At 47.2% G+C, this 20,344-nt stretch overlaps 1 protein-coding gene across 1 annotated transcript; it reads right to left on the bottom strand.

Moving 5' to 3' along the window:
* Window positions 1-1,454: 1,454 nt before the first annotated feature.
* crfb4 (cytokine receptor family member b4) lies at window positions 1,455-17,164 on the bottom strand. The gene is made up of 7 exons (XM_056289801.1): window positions 16,793-17,164; window positions 15,950-16,079; window positions 8,378-8,556; window positions 6,869-7,023; window positions 5,184-5,334; window positions 3,684-3,829; window positions 1,455-2,262 (listed from the first exon to the last, which is right to left on the bottom strand). Exons 1-7 carry the CDS (start codon window positions 16,848-16,850, stop codon window positions 2,059-2,061), a joined length of 1,023 nt encoding a protein of 340 aa, XP_056145776.1. The 5' UTR covers window positions 16,851-17,164; the 3' UTR covers window positions 1,455-2,058.
* Between the last annotated feature and the right edge of the window lie 3,180 nt (window positions 17,165-20,344).

The following is a 20,344-nucleotide window of genomic DNA, read 5'->3' as shown; positions in this document are numbered from 1 at the left end:
ACTGGTTATTTGGTAAGATGTACGGGTCACTGTCAAATCCAATTTCCTTTCATTTAAGCAGATAATCTTGTGTTATAATCCCGGTTTTACTGTTTCCCTTACTTGAAGCAGCCATGTTGCGGGATGTTTTGCCACTCACTGCGACTGAGGGGGCGTGTTCCAGTGGGGAAAGTGACGTCAATGCATACAGAGATCCCCTTTTATGGATGTGGGCGGGGTTGGACGGTCTGGACTAAAGCGCCCCTTTAGTCGACTGGTCAAGTGGGCGCCCGTGGCGCGGGAGACCCTGGTTTGCGTCCCGGCTGCGGCGGTTCCCGGCTATCCCCCTGAAATCGCTACATTGGTATCAATCAGTCAATCATTGGTATCAATCAATCAATGAGTGGTTGGCAAAACAAGGGCGAACATTTTCCACTGTTTAATAGTATTGTTGCGAGCCGGCGTCGAAGAAAGAGAGGCAGAGATCCCTTTTATGGATGTGGGCGGGGCTGGACGGGCTGGACGCCCAACTGCGCCTTCCCGCAGGCTGCAGCAGGTACTACTTGCTTTTAATCGCAACTCCCGTGCCTCAGACGCCGCACGACTCCGGGGGTGCTGTTAAATTTAACACACCGTCAGAATTGAACAGACCTCACGGGAAAGGAGGAGGCAAGAGACAAGGATTGCATTTGCATTTCATTGCAATGACAGCTCCTGTGCTCCTTCAAAGTGCACGATCCCAAGAGTGCTCCGCTATTTTGCCCCTCTTCAATGGTTGCTTCCCCTAACGATGTCCCTATTGAACACACCAGTCTTTAGTCACGGTCCTACAGTCAGGTAGTCGGTCAGTAAAATGGTCATCTACCCAGTCCGAGTCAAACCCCCAAACAAACAATACAACAGTAATGAAGACACGATCACAACATTACTAAAAAAATGATCTGAACATGAACGTTAACAGTCGCATAATCCCTTGCACTCCCTCAGCGCATAGCCGTCAACAGTCCAGTCGCTACAATATGTTCTTGTAATGTTCATTTTTGCTGCAGACAACTTCTCCCCCCCTTTTTTTTCCTCAATTGTATCCGGCCAATTACCCCACTCTTCCGAGCTCTACCCCTTCTGCCGAGCCGGGGAGGGCTGCAGACTACCACATGATTCCTCCAATACATGAGTCGCCGCCACCATGTATTTCATCTGACAGTGAGGAGTTTAGCCAGGGGGACGTAAATGCGCGGGAGGATCACGCTATTCCCCCCCCCCGAACAGGCGCCCCGACCAGGCGCCCCGACCGACCAGAGGAGGCGCTAGTGCAGCGATCAGGACACATGCCCACTCGAACCGGCGATCCCTGTGTTGGTAGGCAACGGAATAGACCGCTACGCTACCCGGACGCCCCTCTTGTTTTGGTTGAAGGAGAGTGTATGTGAAGCTATGGACATATCACGATAACATTGTTATCATTCATTCTTTCGGGCATGATAATTGTGTCATGAAATTCTGATATCGTGACCTAATCACAACCATATACAGCAACAACATGCTATTTGGTGGATGCTTGTCTCCAAAGAGCCTACAGTACCACAAGTTTATACATCTTTAGTGTGGATAACTCCAATTGGAGTATCATACCTAACTCCTACTACATACACCACCACTGACAGGATAAAGCATTTTTGAACAATACTCTTTTTTTACAGTACACAAATAATACCACCAATTTCAAACTGCATCTTGAACTTATATGACTGTTTAGCTCAAGTCTGCATATATAGTATAGTCATTACATAATACTAAGTGCTTTAGAAGTAGGTATTGTAGATTGCTGCATATTTCCACACTAAAACCTGTGAGTATATCAAACGCCGCATAGTTTCAGTGATTTCATTCAGTTTCACTCTTCAATTTCACAATAAGAGTCCATGCAGATGTAATCTTGGTAAATCTGTGTAATGTTATTTTTGTGCAAATCTCTTTTTGTGCAGCCAACGCTTTCACACAAGCTGAGTTCTCTTTGAGAGCTCTTTCATTCATGTTGACTGTTGCCTTTTTGTCCTTCGCTTCAATATCCTCTTCCGTTCACACAACTGTCCCGTTCCCTTTTAACCTCTCTTCTTTTGTGGCGTCAGGCTGTGCGTTGCAGTTAGTCCTGCTTGTCTCTAGAGGGAGAGCTTCCCCTTTGGCCTTGTTTTCCATGACACTCACCTGGTGATAAATCTCCTCAGGTGGATGGGAGTTCTGCATGGCCAGGTAAATGGGCGACTGACAGGGCTCCAGCAAGTACTAGCGGGCACAAGAGAATTGCAAATGGGCAGGTTAGCCTAAAAAGAGTCAGCAGCCTGTCAGAGTTTCTTGTCAACCCTCAGTACCATGAAAACATCTGATAAGAAAACCCCATGCATAAAAGAAACATTGCAACATGTACACATTGCATACAAATAATCTATAGACATAAATGCAGTTTATAGCAGGAGGGCTGTTCCTGAATAAAAAAAGGCTAGCAGACCTGAAACAAGCATGATAAAGTTGGCACTGTTTATGTAGCAACAACCTATACAAATAAAACACTTTTTTAAGTGCACCATGCAGCAGTGTGCAGATGGACACATAAGCCAATATTTAAGAGACTAAGGGTGCCAATTTAGGGGAAAGGAAAATACTAGTATCGTGTGGAACAGCTTCATAAGAATGCCCTTATGACTCCATGGGGGGCAGCTGTGAACATGAACATGAATATCATGCTCAGAATATTCCCCTTTTACTAAAAGAGCAGCACCTATTTGCAAGACGGATGCATTTGGCAAAAGTCGCCGAGTCCGGCTTTTTTATTCCACTAGGGTGCAGAACTTCCTAAAACTGAAAAGTTGTACATTGTAGCGTATACCTGATGTGAACTGCATTCCAACCCCCCCTTTTTCTCCTCAATTGCATCCGGCCAATTATCCCACTCTCCTGAGCCGTCCCGGTTGCTGCTCCACCCCCTCTGCTGATCCAAGGAGGGCTGCAAACTACCACATGACTCCTCCAATACATGTGGAGTCACCAGCCACTTCTTTTCAGCTGACAGTGAGGAGTTTTGCCAGGGGAACATAGCGCATGGGAGGATCACGCTCTTCCCCCCAGTTCCCCCTCCCCCCAAACAAGCACCCCGACCAACCAGAGGAGGCGCTAGTGCATGGACCAGGACACTTACCCACATCTGGCTTCCCACCCACAGATACGGCCAATTGTGTCCATAGGGACGCCTGACCAAGCCGGAGGAAACACGGGTATTCAAACTGCCAGTCCCTACAACGGAATAGACCACCACACCACCTGGATGCCCCACGAACTGCATTTTTTTGGGAGTTAAGTCAACTCATAGTTTACAACCATTGGCAAAACCAAAACAAAATCAAGCACCAGGGAAAAGAATAAAAAAAATAGTTGTAGTTGTTTGCGAATTTCAGAACTACCATAGCTAATTTTATGGACTCAAACATGAGCTTTTTCACTGGAAAAAAACAAAGTTAAATAGTATGAATACAGTCCAAGTGAATAAAACGTTAAGCTTTGGTGGAAAAATTTACAAAGAATGGCAATTTGCAATTATGTCATCGGTCCATTTGAACATAGAGTATAACTAGGTATGATGGCACAAAGATAAACACACGCGCGCGCCCGCGCGCGCGCACGCACGCACGCACGCACACACACACACACACCTCTTTGAAATGCTGGGGCAGTGAGTCCCTGGGACAGAAGAAGCTGAACAACTTTTTCCGATACACCACCACAATGGCCGTCAGGGTCACCGCCATCACCATGACAATAAACGTCAGCACAGCTGCCCCCCATGGAGCTCCTTCCTCTGCAATAGGATCAGCACAGAAAGGAAAGGAAAAACACAATGATTCATTGATTTTTAGCCCACATTAATCCATACTGAGTTTGATGAGCAGTTCACAAACGTTCAACAACACCCTGGTCTAGACGTGCACAGTTTCATCATCTGTCTTTTGAACTCATCATTTTGTATTTTTTTTCTCCCCAAGAAGAGCAGAAAATTTCATTCACCATAGTATTTATAATGTATTACTAGGAAAGCTGAGAGGGACACACAAGACAGAAAGTTCCTGGCGGGGTTAGGTACTTGTGATTCCAGAAGCAACACACAAAAATACTTGATATATCTGAACAAATACCTTTGTTCAGATATTATCAAGTACTTCGGTCAATGTTGTTTTTTTCCCCCAACCTGATTTCATCAACTTCACATGCATTGATACCCAGTGTATTACATTGCAATGATGCATTGATAAGGTTGGTCCAAAGGCAGTAGACCTTGCTAATGATTGCATTGCAATGCATTGCATGCATTAATACCAAGCAACTGCACAGTTCACATTGAATCAGAAAGCTTAAATCCAATCAAAATGCTTTAAACAGTAAATGTAATCAGTGAATGCTGTGTTTTCTAACTGCCTTTCGAGCTCAACCACAGGCTTTTATTCTAGGCCAGTGACTGGCTTCCCTGCAGCAGTTTGGGGCAGAGTTCCTTGCTAAGGGACACCTCAGTTGCAGCCGCTTGTGGGAGGGATTTTTACTTTTTGGATTTTCCTCAGCCAGCTATTTCAGAAAAGAGGGTCATTGAGTCTCTGTTTATCTCAGTATATTGGAGCTTTTCTAATCCAACCCCTCTGAGAGTGGAGACTGTTCAAATTTATTAAATCTACAGACAGCTGAACTGCATCAAATTACTGGCAAAAAAAAAATTGTACAAAACAGAATATATGTTTGGTTAAAAGAATATCTGGTCCAGTATATACAGATGTGGATATGTGTATTAACAAGCAACTCCATCAACTGCCCACAATTAAGAAAATATTATCATGCTATTTTGTCTCCCAAAAGGTCAAACTTTCTTTTTTCACTTTCTTCATAGAGCTCAAAGCTTAAGGTTAGCTACAGAGTAGCTCCCTTGTGTTTGGTAGTGTTTGAATGAATTGCTTAAAGACACTTCAGCAGGGTAGATGCTCGTTGTCATGGGGACTTAAATATGAACCAACATTGACTGTGGTTCCTCCAAAGACAATTTGTACTCAATTATCACTTGAGAAAGCAAGGAAGTGAAAACAAACATTTTCTGCGAGAGTCAATAAATTCTCACAAAAGCCAAGCTTGTTAAATTTTCCCCATCCTGACTTCTGAAAAACAAAACTCACTGCTAGTGGTGCTCTCGCAGGTGCCATTACTGGGCTGGCTTGGATTTTTGTTCCTGTCAGTGTAAATTTGGACTTTGACGCAGTACTTCGTCCAGGGCTCCAAGTCAGTCAGCACTACCCGGTTCTGCTGGAGGTTGTCTACGTTTTTAGCCTGTGGATGGCAAAATTGAATATTCAGATGTTAGTCAATGGTGGTGCGGTGCAGGTCAGTAAGATGAACATTGAAGGGGCAGCTTTCATCCCTTCATGGCCATCCTGGTGGTGAATACCATATTGGCTCAAATCTAAATGCAACATTCTGGCTTCAAGTCTGGTCCAGAGATCAGCGCTTTCCTTCTCTCTCTCCCACCTTCCTGTTACTGTCCAATCCAGCAAGGGCAAAATTGCAATAACGTCCCTGATGCAAATTGGAAGAGCACACTGCAAAGGCATCAACTGTCATCTCATTTTCCTCTCCCCTTGTATACTCCATTTCTTTCCTTGCACGCCTGTCAATACCTTGCTGAGGGTAACAGAACATCAACACAGAGATGTTGTGGCAGATGGGAGGTGGAGGGAGAGGAGGAGCTTGCTGGTGAGATAACAAAGCACACCTGAACCTTATTATAGACAGTGTTGTAAGGTCTACTACAGTATATACACACACAATGGCTTACTGGTGCGCCAGAGAGCTGGAGAAATGCTTTATAAGAAGGGTTTCGGGTGAAACAAGTTAAACTTGGCAAATAAATTTACCAAACTGTGCCGTTAGATCACATGCCATGACATTTCCTCTGCTGGGATACTACTATGGGCAGAAGGCAAAACTGTTGGGGTATGGAGTATGATATAAGCACACTGTAAATGGAAATGATGCATGGTATAACACACTTGCACTGTGCATACTTTTTATACCCAGTTCTATTTGACTACAATGCATTGGTCTCCTGGTTCTTCCTGCCTGCTGTCGCCATTATGTCCTTTACATTTCAGCATCATATTTTACTCTGCAGTGTATTTAATGAAATGACAAATAAAGTGTTCCTGATTCCTGATTAATCACTGGAAAAGAGCTCTATAAATAAAATTTGTTGGGCATTTTCCTCCAAAGCTCTTCTCAGTATCAAGAATGCATCCACTTTCGATACCATTGGCCCCAGTGGGACTTGAATCCCCAACCCAAGCAGTATAGGCACTGTTCTTAATCCACCTAAACTACTGCTTAAGTGTACTGCAAGTCACAGTCACAATGCACATTTCAAATAAGAAAGTCATGTTGTTTTTCATCTTATTCAACACATAATACACAATATAAGAAAAGTAATATATCTATATATAACAAGACAAGAAAAGTTAAATCCTCTCATGTACAGTGTCCAAATAGAAGATAAAAAAACTTGCATAAATACCCCAAACAAAATAAAACTAAAAAACAAAATACGACAAAATTCTTGCACCATTGTTTTAACTTACAAAACATTCTACCCTGGCCTTACCAGAAGTCTAAGCAGACATAATAATGCTACATGAAGCAACACAACTCTGTACATTAGCCATTCAAGCTCAACTGTTTTGTGAGTGGGCATATCTTTTTTTACTCAGGCATCTCCCATTGAGCATTACAGGACCACAAGTGGACATCAGACCATGTGTCGTCCTTGGTCCTACTGTGGGAAAACAGATGTTTTTCTGAACTGTGGCCTTACCTTTTCTTCTTGGCCTGCCTTCCAGTAGGTAATGTTATAGAAGACATAGCTATAAGTCTCTTTGATAGCGAAGATCTTAAACTCAGGGTCTTTAATGCTCACTTCCAAATTACCCCCATTGGGGATGAGAGATACGCTGGGTGGGCCAATGGTAGCTGTGGTGGAGGAGGGAGAGATATGTGCAAGGGGGGGGGTAGTCAGGCAGAAGTTGCAGAGAGAGAGAGAGAGAGAGAGAGAGAGAGAGAGAGAGAGAGAGAGAGAGAGAGAGAGAGAGAGAGAGAGAGAATGAAATAAAGAAACAAAGAGGGAGTTAGATATGTTCTTCAATGGTGCACTAAATATCTGACTGACTGAATAGGTTCAGCAGCAAAATAAAGAATGTCACCAAACTTAGGTCACAGCCCTGAAAAACTGAAAATTTTAACAAATGACAATGGTTATCACACCCTGTGATGGACTAACATCCTGTCCAGGAGTTGAATCTGCTTTGTGCCCCAAAGCATACTGGGATAGGCTCCAGCACACACACACACCCCTCCCCCCAATGACCCTGACCAGGACAAGCAGTAATGGATGGATGGAGAATGGTTATCAAAAATGGTTACAGGGAAAAAATATGTAGGGTAGAGAAAAGATGAGCTGAATTAAATTTTTCTTTTTTTATTCCCCCCCGTTTCTCCCCAATTGTACTTGGCCAATTACCCCACTATTCTGAGCCGTCCCGATCACTGCTCCACCCACTGTGCAGGGGAGAGCTGCAGACTACCACATGTCTTCTCCAATACATGTGGAGTTGCCAACCGTTTCTTTTCACCTGACAGTGAGGAGTTTCGTCAGGGGGACCTAGCACGTGGGCGGATCACACTATTCCCTCCAGTTCCCCCCACCCCCGAACAGTCGCCCTGACTGACCAGAGGAGGTGCAAATGCAGCGACCAGGACACATACCCACATCCAGGTTCCCACCTGCAGACATGGCCAATTGTGTCTGTAGGGACGCCCGACCAAGCTGGAGGTAACACGGGGATTTGAACTGGCGATCCCTGTGCTGGTAGGCAACAGAATAGACCCCAGCGCTACCCAGACGCCCCCCTGAATTCATTTTTGATTAACCCATAAAAAGCACAGAGTACAAATTAAATGTATAACAACATTTTTTTTTCTCAATCAGTATTTTCTTTCTAGGTTGTGTATGAGAGACCTTCTGACAATTGACGAAACAAATGATATTTAATTTGTTTTTTTTTTTTTTTTTTTACTTTAAAGGGGATATATTTTCTGAAGTGGTTGAATTCAGTGCATTGACTCCAAATGAAGTCTGGACCATGAAGTGTGACACACTTAGCACATAATAAATAGAGTGAAAGCTGACATGACAGTCATCCTAAGGTCTTGCAAAATTTCTGTTTCTGAAAACAGAATCATCCATGTGTCTGAAGTAGAATGGATGGACGGATGGATGCATGGAAGGATAGACAGATGGATGGATGGATCAAAGGTTCTCACTCACTGTCTTCATCCATGGTAAACAAGGGACTCTCCACCCAGACAGACCTGTTGCCCCCCTGCTCTGCCATTACTCTGAATGTATACTTTCCAAAGACTGTTAGGGGAAAATCCAAGGTTGGGAAGTGGCAGCTGAGAGCTGTGGTGTTTGGACAGCCCACTTTGTATTTACTGGCTGGAGTGCTGGGAACAAAAATGAAAGGAGTGCAGTTATTGAGAATTTGTGGATGGCATTTCTGACATCATTTCTTCTAGGAATAGGAAGTTCATGGTTACAGACGCTATGTGTATTGCTGATGTACATACTACTTCTACTACTACTACTTTCGGCTGCTCCCTAATGGGAGCAGCCTTTCAAAATTAAATAAACCAAAGCCATAGTTGAAATACTAAATCCACTCACACCCTTTATAAATCAAATAGAAGTCCTGTCATGCTTCATACTAGGCTAAAATACCTTTCAACAGACAAGCTGGCAATAATGTAAAAACGAAAACGAAAGGCATGTCTCCTCAAGAAACTGGATCGGATATGGTTTATGTATTTGCTCCAACCTTATCAAGAAAAAAAAAGATCAAAGTCATAGTCTTTGCCTGTTGCTGATAAATGTAAGGTCAATGTGTTATCAGTATTCCTTGTTTCATTATTTACATGTTCTCCCCGTGTCTGCGCGGGTTTCCTCCGGGTGCTCCGGTTTCCTCCCAGACTCCAAAGACATGTAGGTCAGGTGTATCAGCCATACTAAATGGTCCCTTGGTGTGTGTGTGTGTGTGTGTGTGTGTGTGTGTGTGTGTGTGTGTGTGGGCCCTGCGATGGCCTGGTGGCCTGTCCGGGGTGTCTCCCCGCCTGCCGCCCAATCACTACTGGGATAGGCTCCAGCATCCCCGTAACCCGAATTCAGATAAGCGGCTTGGATAATGGATGGATGGATGGATGGATGGATGGAGGGCCATCAACAAAAAGACTGACAAAATGCTTGAATCACAATAATAAGAAAACCATTGTTAGAAAGGTCCCAAATGGGTGTGTGTGTGTAGCTCGCCAATTTTACCGCCTTCCATTGTGGGGCGGAACTTCCCTTTAATCTCTATGAGAACATCAGACCTGTTTAGGGGACGGGCCAAAAACCAGGATGAGGTTTACGTAGATAGATTACCGTAAAAGTTAAGGGAGAGTTCGATCATATTTTTATCCTGTCTCCTGAAAGACCTGTTGTGTTTGTGTGCGTCCAGAGAAATAACCACACACACACACACACACACACACACAAACACACACACACACACACACACACACACACACACACACACACACACACACACACACACACACACACACACACACACACATCTACTTGTCAATAAACATAGTTGAAGATAACATCTTTGCATTCTTGCCGATGCCCCGCAGTGGTCACATACTCCCAACTAGCTACAGCTACGGTCCAAGCTATTAATCCTTCAATACAAATGGTCCTTCGAGCCGGATAGAGTGACTGCTGTGGAGAGTGAAGATGTTTTCCTGCAACAGAAGTGAAGCAACGCAGCCAGCTGATACTCGACCCAGACGTCAGATACGTCCACCAGCCTGGGTCGCTAACTATGCCGTCTCCCTGCCCACCGTCGAGAGACCTCCCCTTGCTGCTGCTGCAGAACTCTCAGTCCAGCGCCCCCAACAGAGGCAGGAGTCCTACCACAGTACGGAGAGGACCGCCGAGGTGCTACCTCTCACCCCCCTGTCCTTTGATCAGTGGAGTCCAGTGGGTGGTACCCGTCCGAAGTATCCCAGGGAGTCAGTGTACTCGAGGCCCCAGCACAAAAGCACCCCAGACCCACTGTCTCCCCAACAGGTGCCAGAGGCTTCACCTGCAATACTGGAAGCACTGTGACAGATCAGGGAGGACACCCAGAGGCTCCAACTCACCATGATTGAGATGCAAAGGCAGCTTAATGCAAGTCGAGGGCCAGATCTATCACTTCTTCCTCCACCCCCCTCCATGGTGCACAGCCCACTCACTCAGCCAGTAGTGCGCGCCACTGCTGTCAGTCCTCCAGGCCCAGCACTACAGGCCATCGTTCACTCTTCATCAGTCCATGTGCATGCTGTCAGCAAAGAAGAAGCAGAGGATGGAGACTGGCCACCCCCCACCCCCCTCGAGTGGCAGAGGAGGACACAAAACCTCAGCCCTCCACTATCACACTGCCCACAGATCTAGTGGCGGAGCTGACTGCGTGCCTCTTGAAGATGGGAATGACTCCAGAGCAGCTGCTCAGCCAACCAACGCTGGAATACTGTGAGCCTTATGCTGAGTCAGTTTTATCAGGTCTTGTGGAGAAGTCACACCATCTGACAGAGCCACCAGTCCGCTCACATAAATCACCTTCTCCATTAACCCCACTGCTAGGCCCCCTTGATGACCAGAGACATAAGGACTTCCACTCCAGCCGACAGACAGAGAGTGTATATGGGGCCCTCAACCCACCAGCCCAGACTTCAGTAGGGGGGACCCACGTGAGTTCGCCAGGCTAAAGATCTCCCTGGAGAACCTTCTCCCTAGGGACGCAACGGAGAGGTTTAAATATCAGATCCTGGTAGACCGTCTGAAATTTGAAGATGCACTGCTCATTGCAGACTCATATACAAACTCTACCCAGCCCTATACAGACACCATGGCCTCTTTAGAAGAGCATTATGGGCAACCCCACCAGCTGGCGTTAAGGCGCATCACAGGCCTAATGGAGGCACCTAACATCCGTAGCCACGACACAGCTGCCTTTAAAAGATTTGCTCTCACAGTGAGAGCCTTGGTGGGCATGCTCGACCAGCTGGGAGAGAAAGGCCATATTGAGCTTCAGTGTGGTGCCCACGTCACTAGGCTGATGTCCAAACTCCCACAAGACATGCAGGCTGCGTTTATGAGGTACATGTACCCCCTCCACATCCGTATCCCTATTCTGCTCGACTTCGCTGACTGGCTGGAGTTCGAGCTGAGGATTCAAGAGTATGGTTAGGCAAAGATAACACTGAGGCGAAGAGGGAGAGACAGAAGGACTCAAAGTCTGGTGGGCCAACCACAGTCCTCCATGGGGCTGAGCGGACTTAAAGTGGCCCTGCCATCCCAGAGTCCTCATTCACCAAAGCCAGTCCACAAAGTAAAGTCATCCTGTCGTGCCCATACTGCGCCAATGACCAGCACTACCTGAACCAATGCACTAATTTCAGCCAGCTTACCACTGAGCAGCGGAGTGCATGGGTCAAGAGTAACAGATGGTGCTGGCGTTGTGGCTGCTCTCACCAGGCCACACAGTGCAGACTGAAGGCCTGGGGTAAGAGATGTGACGGCAGATGTCTGGAGGCTCTCCATGACCTCAACACTAAGCCAAACCCAGAGAACACCTCATGCCTAGTGAGTACCACCAATGAAATGCTTTACCTGGACAGGAAGTCCGGTTGCAGTCAGGTGCTCCTGAAGGTGGTCAAGGTTGTGCTACATAATGGAGAGCAGGCCATGGAGACCTACACAATACTAGATGACGGATCAGAGCAGACCATGCTCCTTCTGGCCGCTGTTAAGGATCTAAAACTTCAAGGGGAGCCAGAGCACCTTGCTTTGAAGACTGTGCACCAGGATCTCAGAGTTCTGCATGGTATGTCCATCTCCTTTTCCATTTCTCCTGCCAGTCACCCCCAAAAGACTTTCAAAATCCAGAGGGCCTTCACTGCCGATTAGCTGGGACTGGCGGAACACTCACAACCCGTCAAGACACTCCAGCACAAATATAAGCACCTGAAAGGCGTCCCCCTGCAAACGCTGGATCGTGTCCATCCCTTGGTCCTCATTGGGTCTGACTAGAGCAAGTTTGTCAGGGACCCCATGGAGGACCAGCCGCTGTGAAGACCAGGTTGGGCTGGATCATCCAGGGGTCCGCCAGAATCGTCTGCCAGCAGCTACAGCTACAGCAGTGTCTGCATGTAGCCATACAGTCACCCTCTGATGAGCTCCTTCCTCATGTGGAGAAGCTATGGCAACGGGACGAGTTGCCCTACAGGAGTGGAAAGATAGTGACATGATCAAGGCAAGACCAAGAAGCATTGCACCTCCTGGAACCCGAAACAGTGAGGGTGGACATTAATAGAATACATCGTTATGCCACCCCCCCTGCTGCGCGTGAAGAACATGCCCTATCTCTGTACCCTCAAGGACGATGTAATGGCAAGTCTGCAGATCACTGAAAGAAGCCTGATGAAAGACTCTTGCTGATTTAAGGTGTTTGTGGGCACCAGAGTTGATGAGATCCAGGAGCCGACCGAAGCCCAAGCCTGGAGGTACATGGACTCTGCAAACAATCCCCCAGACGACATCACCCATGGGAAGACTCTAAGGGAGCTGGCTGAGAAGAACCAGTGGAGCCGCAGCCCAGCATTCTTGTGCCTGTCGCCTCAGCACTGGCCTACCAAGCCAGAGGCTGGGCCTTTGGAAGGCACCGAGCTGCATAAGGTGGCCTTCTGCGGCTCCATCACCACTGCTCCTCTTCCTCATCTATTCGTTGCCAGCCTGTTTATTTGTTTCAGGGACATGGTAGAGGTTGTTGTGCAGTCACGTCATGGGGCGGCTAGTAACCAGTCCACCCCAGTTGCAAAAGACTATTAGGAGGCTGAAAAAGACCTGCTGAGAAAAGCCCAGACAGATTGCTCCGCAGAGGATCTCCAGCACCTGTTAGACAAAAAACCTGTACCCTCCACCAGCCGTTTGAACACCCTAGCTCCTGAATATGACAACCAACTGAAGCTGATCCGGGTTAGAGGTAGACTGCGTCGTTGCGACCTGCTGGACCCAGAGACCATTCATCCCATAGTCCTGGACCCGGCCCACCAGGTGACCAAACTCATCATTCAGGATGCTGACCGAGACCTCCGTCATCCAGGCTCAGAGCGGCTCTTTGCAGAACTCCATCGGAAGTACTGGATCCTCCGCGGAAGAGAGGCTGTAAAGTGGCACCAACATGCCTGCCCTGATTGTCAGAGATGGAGGGCGAATCCGGCAGTACCACAAATGGCAGACCTTCCCCCTGCCCGTCTGCGGCTGTTGAAGCCACCTTTCTTCTCTACAGGCATGGATTGTTTTGGGCCCTTCATGGTGCAGATGGGAGGATCAGGACAGCGGAGATTCAGGTGAATACCAGGAACTACACCTGTCCAGTTGCCCGTCTAGTCCCACTTCCTGCCGTAACTGAGACAGCACCAGAGACCACCAGTCCTTCTCAGGGACAGCAAATTTGACCGTGCGAATTTAGAGGTGGCTGGTAGAAAGGTCCCAAATGGGTGTGTGTGTAGCTCACCAATTTTACCGCCTTCCGTTGTGGGGCGGAACTTCCCTTTAACCTCCACTAGAGTGTTGGACCTGTTTAGGGGACGGACCGAAAACCAGGATGAGGTTGGTTTACGTAGATGGATTACCGTAAAGATTAAGAGAGAGTTAGATTATATTTTTGTTCTGTCTCCTGAAAGACCTGTTGTGTCGTGTGCGTCCAGAGAAATAACCAAATACACACACACACACACACACACACACACACACACACACACACGTCTACTTGTCAATAAACATCATTGAAGATAACAGCTTTGCATTCTTGCCAATGCCCCACAGTGGTCACATACTCCCAACTAGCTACAGCTACAGTCCAAGCTATTAATCCGCCAATACTTCCATGAACTTGTGAATTTGGAAAACTTGTTACATTTCAACTGACAGATAGTAGTTTGGGATTTGTTTTTATAGATCATACAAATGATTTCTATCTACAGATAATGTAATATTTGTGGATCGAGTTGTATTTCTGTGGATTTTCTTCTGTACTTATGTACAATAAAATCTTCCATAGAAAAACCACAGTATATAGATTAGCTAATTTCCACACAAAAAAATTTTGCCATCAGTTATGAACCTGATACTGTACATAGCAAACACTTTTCAGGTATTTCACGAATGTAGTATGAAATATATACAGTCCAGTGATCAATACTCATATATCTATTTTATCAAAGCATGTCTTCTCTCAGCAGGCTTCATGGGCCCCAATAGCTCACACATGCACTGCAAATGAGTCATGGCCTTGAACTGTGAACTTTCAGTTCACCGGTAGTAGATAAAAAAGTCACCAGAGCTGGACATCATCGTGAGGTTTCCATACATCTGCAAAATGAAGGTAAGGTTGTGCGCTGTAGTGATGGTCAGGGGAAATGTGTGTCTGCTCAATACAAAGACTCAGTCATACTGGTAGTAGTGGGCATGTCATGCCTTTTTTCCCTGAACAGGACACTTCTCATATCATTGTGTCATAAAATACTAATGTGAGTAATTGTGTGGCAAGTTTATTCTGGGGACAGGACGCAAAGTAATTCTGCTCATTCCTTGTTTAGGCAATAGTTAGAAGGGGATTTTATATGCAATACTGAGTATTACTGTTAAGTTGGATTCCCTTTTACATCACCGATGGCAACACACTTTGATTGTTCATCTTATGAAGAGGAACAGATGGTCTCCTCCTGATGTAAGAGAAAGCAACACTACCCCTGTTTATGCTGCTGCAAGAATCAACTCACTATCTCCAATATTTCCAACAAAGACCAACTTCACATGCAACTACTTCAAAAAAAAAAACCACACCGACGTGGATGCAAGAATGACTATTGTTATTTCTGATGCCCTTCTCTCACTGAATCGGCAGTATCAAATGTGAAACTCGTCTCAACTTTCACTTCTCACACGCATTAAACTTTGTTGTTTTCATATTTGGAAATGTAGTATGTATATTTATATATATATTAGAACTACAGTTCTACAGTTCTTACTTCCTTCTGTCTATCTATCCTGGTGCATGGGAAACACCGTAAAATAGGATGGGAGATCACTTTTATCCCCTAAACTGCATCCAACGTTTTATTTTGTGTCACTTCACTACCATTTACAATTTTTTCTAACCACATGGTCCATTTCTGAAAGTGTTACTGGCTCCTCTACTTTTTCATATCTGGTAATTACTATTGCAGCGAACTCAAGGGGGCAGCCGTGGGAGCACCGCCACAAAAGGGACGCGAGCTCGTGTCTTCCGCACCGCAAGCGACAACGTTAACCAGTCGACTAAAGGGTCCAACCTGTTAGCTAAGGGCTAACGTGTCTACTTATTTGTGTACGTTACACTACCCCTCGAGCATATCAGCTCCCTCACGCCTCTGGGCGTACGCGCTTCCGATGACCTCACGGTGTCACCATTTCCCTTCTGACACCAACGTAGCAAATTCGGGGGGGGGGGGCATTCAGGAGCACCGCCGGGACGTGAACCCGTGTTTCCCGCACCGCAAGCGACAACGTTAACCAGTCGACTAAAGGGTCCGACCCGTGGCTAACGTGTCTACTTATTCGTGTACGTTACAATATAAACCTGTCGTTTCAACCAGCTGTCATATGTTGTGAACAGTACTGCATGCCAAGTAGTCTAAATAACAATATCCACACTATCAAATACCAGGAACTCTTGTTCGGCAGTGTCTGTAGAGATAACAGTTCACTCACCTGTACTCAGTCCTATAGACCACACCACCAGTGGCATTTTCAGGTGGATCCCATCTTAGCACCAGATCCATGTTGTAGGATGTGATCCTGACATTTCTGGGTCCACTGAGAGATCCTGATGCTCCAAGTGCTAAAACATGACATGAAGTCAGCATCATTACAAATACACAATTATGTCAAAAGTGACCTAGACCCTATTTACCCTTGGTTTTAAAATGCATTTTGGGCGATCGGATCACAAGTGGACAGCGAGACACATCGCCGTCTACACATGTGTCTATCATACGTCTCCAAATGCATCCTGCTGACCACTTGTGATCAGATTTCGGTACTCTGAAGAAGAAGAAGATTTCCCGTTACGTCATTTTCGGGGACACATCAGGACGCATTAGCGTTTACACTACAAAAGATATCTGGTCAAATGCGTCCCAGACCACCTTGGCAAGTGGTTTGAGTAACCGGTTCACAAAACGTTTTGGTGGTCGTTTACACTTGTATTTAGCACTGTCAACTTGTGGTCTGATCGCAAAAAACAAACAAACAAAAATGCATTTTAAAACTAAGTGTAAACGGGGTCCTAGACTGGTAATGTGGTCTCTATGTTGGGATTGTTGTAATATTTTAGGATGGGCATCCTGAAAACGCTATCTTTCAAAACAGTGCGTACATGTGTGCAGTGAAGAATTACATGTTATAACTGACCATGACTAGAACAAAGTACTTCCGGTATTGTCAGGATCTGTAAAGCAAAGGGATCATCAACTCTGACCCCCTCACCCATCTCTCTCGCTCTTTCTGCTCCACATTAGAATCAATGATTAACAAAACCAAGTCAAAGATTACCTCTCGATCCACAAAGTGTTGAAAACGTCAAAATAAGACTTAAAACGACGGCTGGCATATTGTCCAAGCAGAAAAACTCGCCGATCTGTCCAGTGTGAGAGCTGCGTGTGAACTGCAACCTCTGCTTTCACCTCATTTCTTTGAAACCCACAATGTAGTCAGATTAGGGGAAGGCGGGGAAGTACGAGGAAATCGAAAGCGCGATTCTTGTAATTGAGACGGTTATCTCCCCTGTCATATTAAAAAAAATGTACCAATCGAGTTATGGGGAAATTTTAAATGACCCTCAATCTCACAGTTTAGATTCCGCGATCAAGACAACTCAGTCTAGAATTGAGAACGGACAGACTTTCCAACCCTAAAAACAACAGTGCCAGGAGACACCGGGAAAGAGGGGGGGGAGGGGGGAACCTGCGGAGGCCATTTGTTTGTAGTTCAGTCGGCTTGGTTTCAAATTTCACATCCCTAATAGAATATGTATTACCGTGTGTCCGCGGCGTCGGGGGAACGCGCACGCAGACCTCGACTGTTACGTTTCACGTTAGGAAATGAGAAGTGGAAAATGTAATTGATTTTATCTTTTTTTTTTAAATACTATACTGTTGTAACTGTGAAAACGCATATTAGTCATTTGCAGACGACCCTACGCGAATTTTTTTTAATAAATCGTGTTGAGAATCTAATATATATATTGTTTTGTTTTTGTTTTTTTAAATCGAGAGCCCCCCTGGGGTCAGCTTAGAAGAGCGAGGGGGGGGGGACCACTCCTTCGACGCTGCGGATTATAAGGGATACATATTTTTTTTACGGACCCACATTTGGCGCAACAGCCTGTAAAACTTTCTGTGGCAGTGAGAGGAGATTATTGTTATACAGCGACACGTTAACATCATTTGCTTCAGAAACGCCAGAAAAGCAATGACCCAATTAAGTCTAGAATAAAAAAGCCATGAAAAGTGGCAGCTCTTTGCAATTCACAGCAAAGTTTATGTAAATTGTGACCCCCAGTGGACTCTTTAGATCTGCGAATCTGTTCTGCATAGTAAAGTGATCTACTGAGATGCACAACAGTTTGTTTAACTGGAAAAGGACTAACTTTCTCATTCACTGCGGATCATACCATTTTCACTTCTACTATGAGCTGCTGTCAGCAACTTATATATTCTACCCAACCCTCATGCCGAATGGGCACATCTGATAAGGCACTGTGTCCACTGTAGACCATATTCAAATAAACTTTTTGATAGCACTGTGGAGGATGAAAGAAAGGAGACGAGACCACTTCTCCTTTTGACCACACAGCCGTGGGGTCGTTTATTTCCTCCAACAAACTCTAAGTCCACAGTTCATTATACTAAAAATCTCAGCCTTATGTCTACACACAATACCCCTTCTAACCCCCGCCCACTGTCTTAAAGGGACCGTCTCTGAATATCTAACCTGCAAGTAGGACACTACACACGCCCCCCCCCCCAGAATTCACCATGACAAAAAGAAAAAGAAAAAATCGATGTGGCGGGGGACGAATAATGCGGCCAAAACAGCTCCTCTTGACAGGTGTAGGGGCAGGGGGGCGTCCACGCCGAGGGGGCTGGGCCAGTTGAACCGGCCTGTCCAAGTCCGGGTGAGCCGGCTTGAGGCGGTCCACCGAAACCCACTTCTGCTTACCACCGACATCCACAACAAAGTTCTTAGCCCCCGCCGCCAGGACACGGAAGGGGCCATCGTATGGGGGGCCGCAGGGGGGTACAGTGGGCATCATGCTGAATGAAGACGTATCCGGCCGACTGCAGGTCCTTGGGGATGAAAGACTGAGGGAGGCCGTGCCGCGAAGTTGGGATTGGAATGAAAACGCCGACAGCATCCTGGAACACAGCCCGTTGGCGGGCAGAAGACCAGGGTGCCACGCCGTCTGGGAGAAATTCCCCCGGGACCCGCAGTGGCTGGCCATAAACCAGCTTGGCCGACGAGGACTGGAGGTCTTCCTAAGGGGTGGTCCGCAGGCCAAGCAAGACAAATGGGAGCCGGTCGACCCAGCTACTGTCTGTGAGGCTGGCCCAAAGAGCGGCCTTCATAGAATGATGAAACTGCTCACATAAACCGTTGCCCTGCGGGTTGTACGCCGTGGTGCGGTGCAGCTTCACCCCTAGGCTTTCAGCGACTGCAGTCCAGAGCTCAGATGTGAACTGCGGGGCCCGGTCAGAAGTGAGGTCAGATGGCGTGCCAAACCGGGCTACCCAGGACCCGATGAATGCCCGGGCCCCCTCAGCAGACACGGTGGTTGACAACGGAATAGCCTCTGGCCACCTAGTGGTCCTGTCCACCATGGGAAGCAAATGAGTGAAACCACGGGAGGAGGGAAGGGGTCCCACTAGGTCCACATTGACATGGTCGAAACACCTCCCAGGCACTGGGAACAGCGCCAGGGGTGCCTTGGTGTGGCGGTGAACCTTGGAGCACTGACACACCATGCAGGTGCCTGCCCAGTCCTTGATGTCCTTTCTGAGGCCATGCCAGACAAACGTGGCCCCCACCAACTTCGTTGACGCCTTCACGCCTGGGTGTGAAAGGCCATGGATGGCATCGAAAACCCGTCGCCGCCAGCCCATGGGCACCATGGGCCGGGGCTGACCCGTGGAGATGTCACAGAGAAGTGTGGCCCTGGCGTTGTCGAACACCACATCCTTCAACTGCAGCCCGATGTCAGCAGTCTGGTAGGCCTGCACTTCTCTGTCATCAGCCTGGTCTGCAGTCATGGCTGCGTAGTCGAGTCCCAAGTGGACGGCCCCCAACTTCGTCTGGGAGAGGCAGTCGGCGACGAAGTTGTCCTTGCCAGCAAAGTGCCGGATGTTAGTGGTGAACTCTGAGATGTAAGAGAGCTGACGCTGCTGGTGCCCAGACCACGGCTCGGTGGCTTTGGCCATGGCAAATGTCAGCGGCTTGTGGTCCACAAACACAGAGAACCGGCGGCCTTCCAGCAGGAACCGGAAGCGGCAGATGGCGAGAAACAGGCCAAGAAGCTCCCGGTCGAAGGTACTGTATTTCCTCTCATTGCTGAGCAGCTGGCGGCTGACAAAAGCAAGCAGCTACCAGGCTCCGCCCACCCACTGCTCATACACCGCCCCCACAGCGTAATCTGAGGCATCCGTGGTGAGTGCTACTGGGGCAGTTGGTGATGGGTATGCCAACAAGGCGGCGTCAGCCAGTGCAGCCTTAGCGTGCTCAAACGCCCGGTTTCTCTCTTCCGACCAGTCCACTGGGCCCTTGGGGTCCTTATCCTTCAGAGCCTCATACAGGGGGCGCGTGAGATAAGCCGCTCGGGGAATGAACCGGTTGTAAAAGTTCACCATGCCCAGGAACTCCTGCAGGGACTTCACTGTGTTCGGGCATGAGAACCTGGCGACGGCGTCCACCTTGTCGGGGAAGGGGGTTGCCCCGTCCTTTGTAACCCGGTGCCCGAGGAAATCAATGGCTGGCAGGCCCAACTGGCACTTTGCCGGGTTGACGATTAGCCCATACTGGCTGAGCCGTTCGAACAGCTGCCGGAGGTAC

This window comes from Lampris incognitus, chromosome 11, assembly GCF_029633865.1.
Source record: "Lampris incognitus isolate fLamInc1 chromosome 11, fLamInc1.hap2, whole genome shotgun sequence".
In the NCBI taxonomy this organism is placed as follows: domain Eukaryota; kingdom Metazoa; phylum Chordata; class Actinopteri; order Lampriformes; family Lampridae; genus Lampris; species Lampris incognitus.
This window is presented reverse-complemented; position numbering and strand designations above follow the sequence as displayed.

What these genes read in the sequence shown, in the direction of transcription:
- crfb4 (XM_056289801.1), bottom strand. Translation starts at nt 16,850, where the DNA reads ATGCCAGCCGTCGTTTTAAGTCTTATTTTGACGTTTTCAACACTTTGT. An exon ending in AGGCAGGCCAAGAAGAAAAG is followed by an intron (nt 5,335 to 6,868) that starts GTAAGGCCACAG and finishes TGCCATCCACAG; the next exon opens with GCTAAAAACGTAGACAACCT. An exon ending in TGCCCCAGCATTTCAAAGAG is followed by an intron (nt 2,263 to 3,683) that starts GTGTGTGTGTGT and finishes TGTGCCCGCTAG; the next exon opens with TACTTGCTGGAGCCCTGTCA.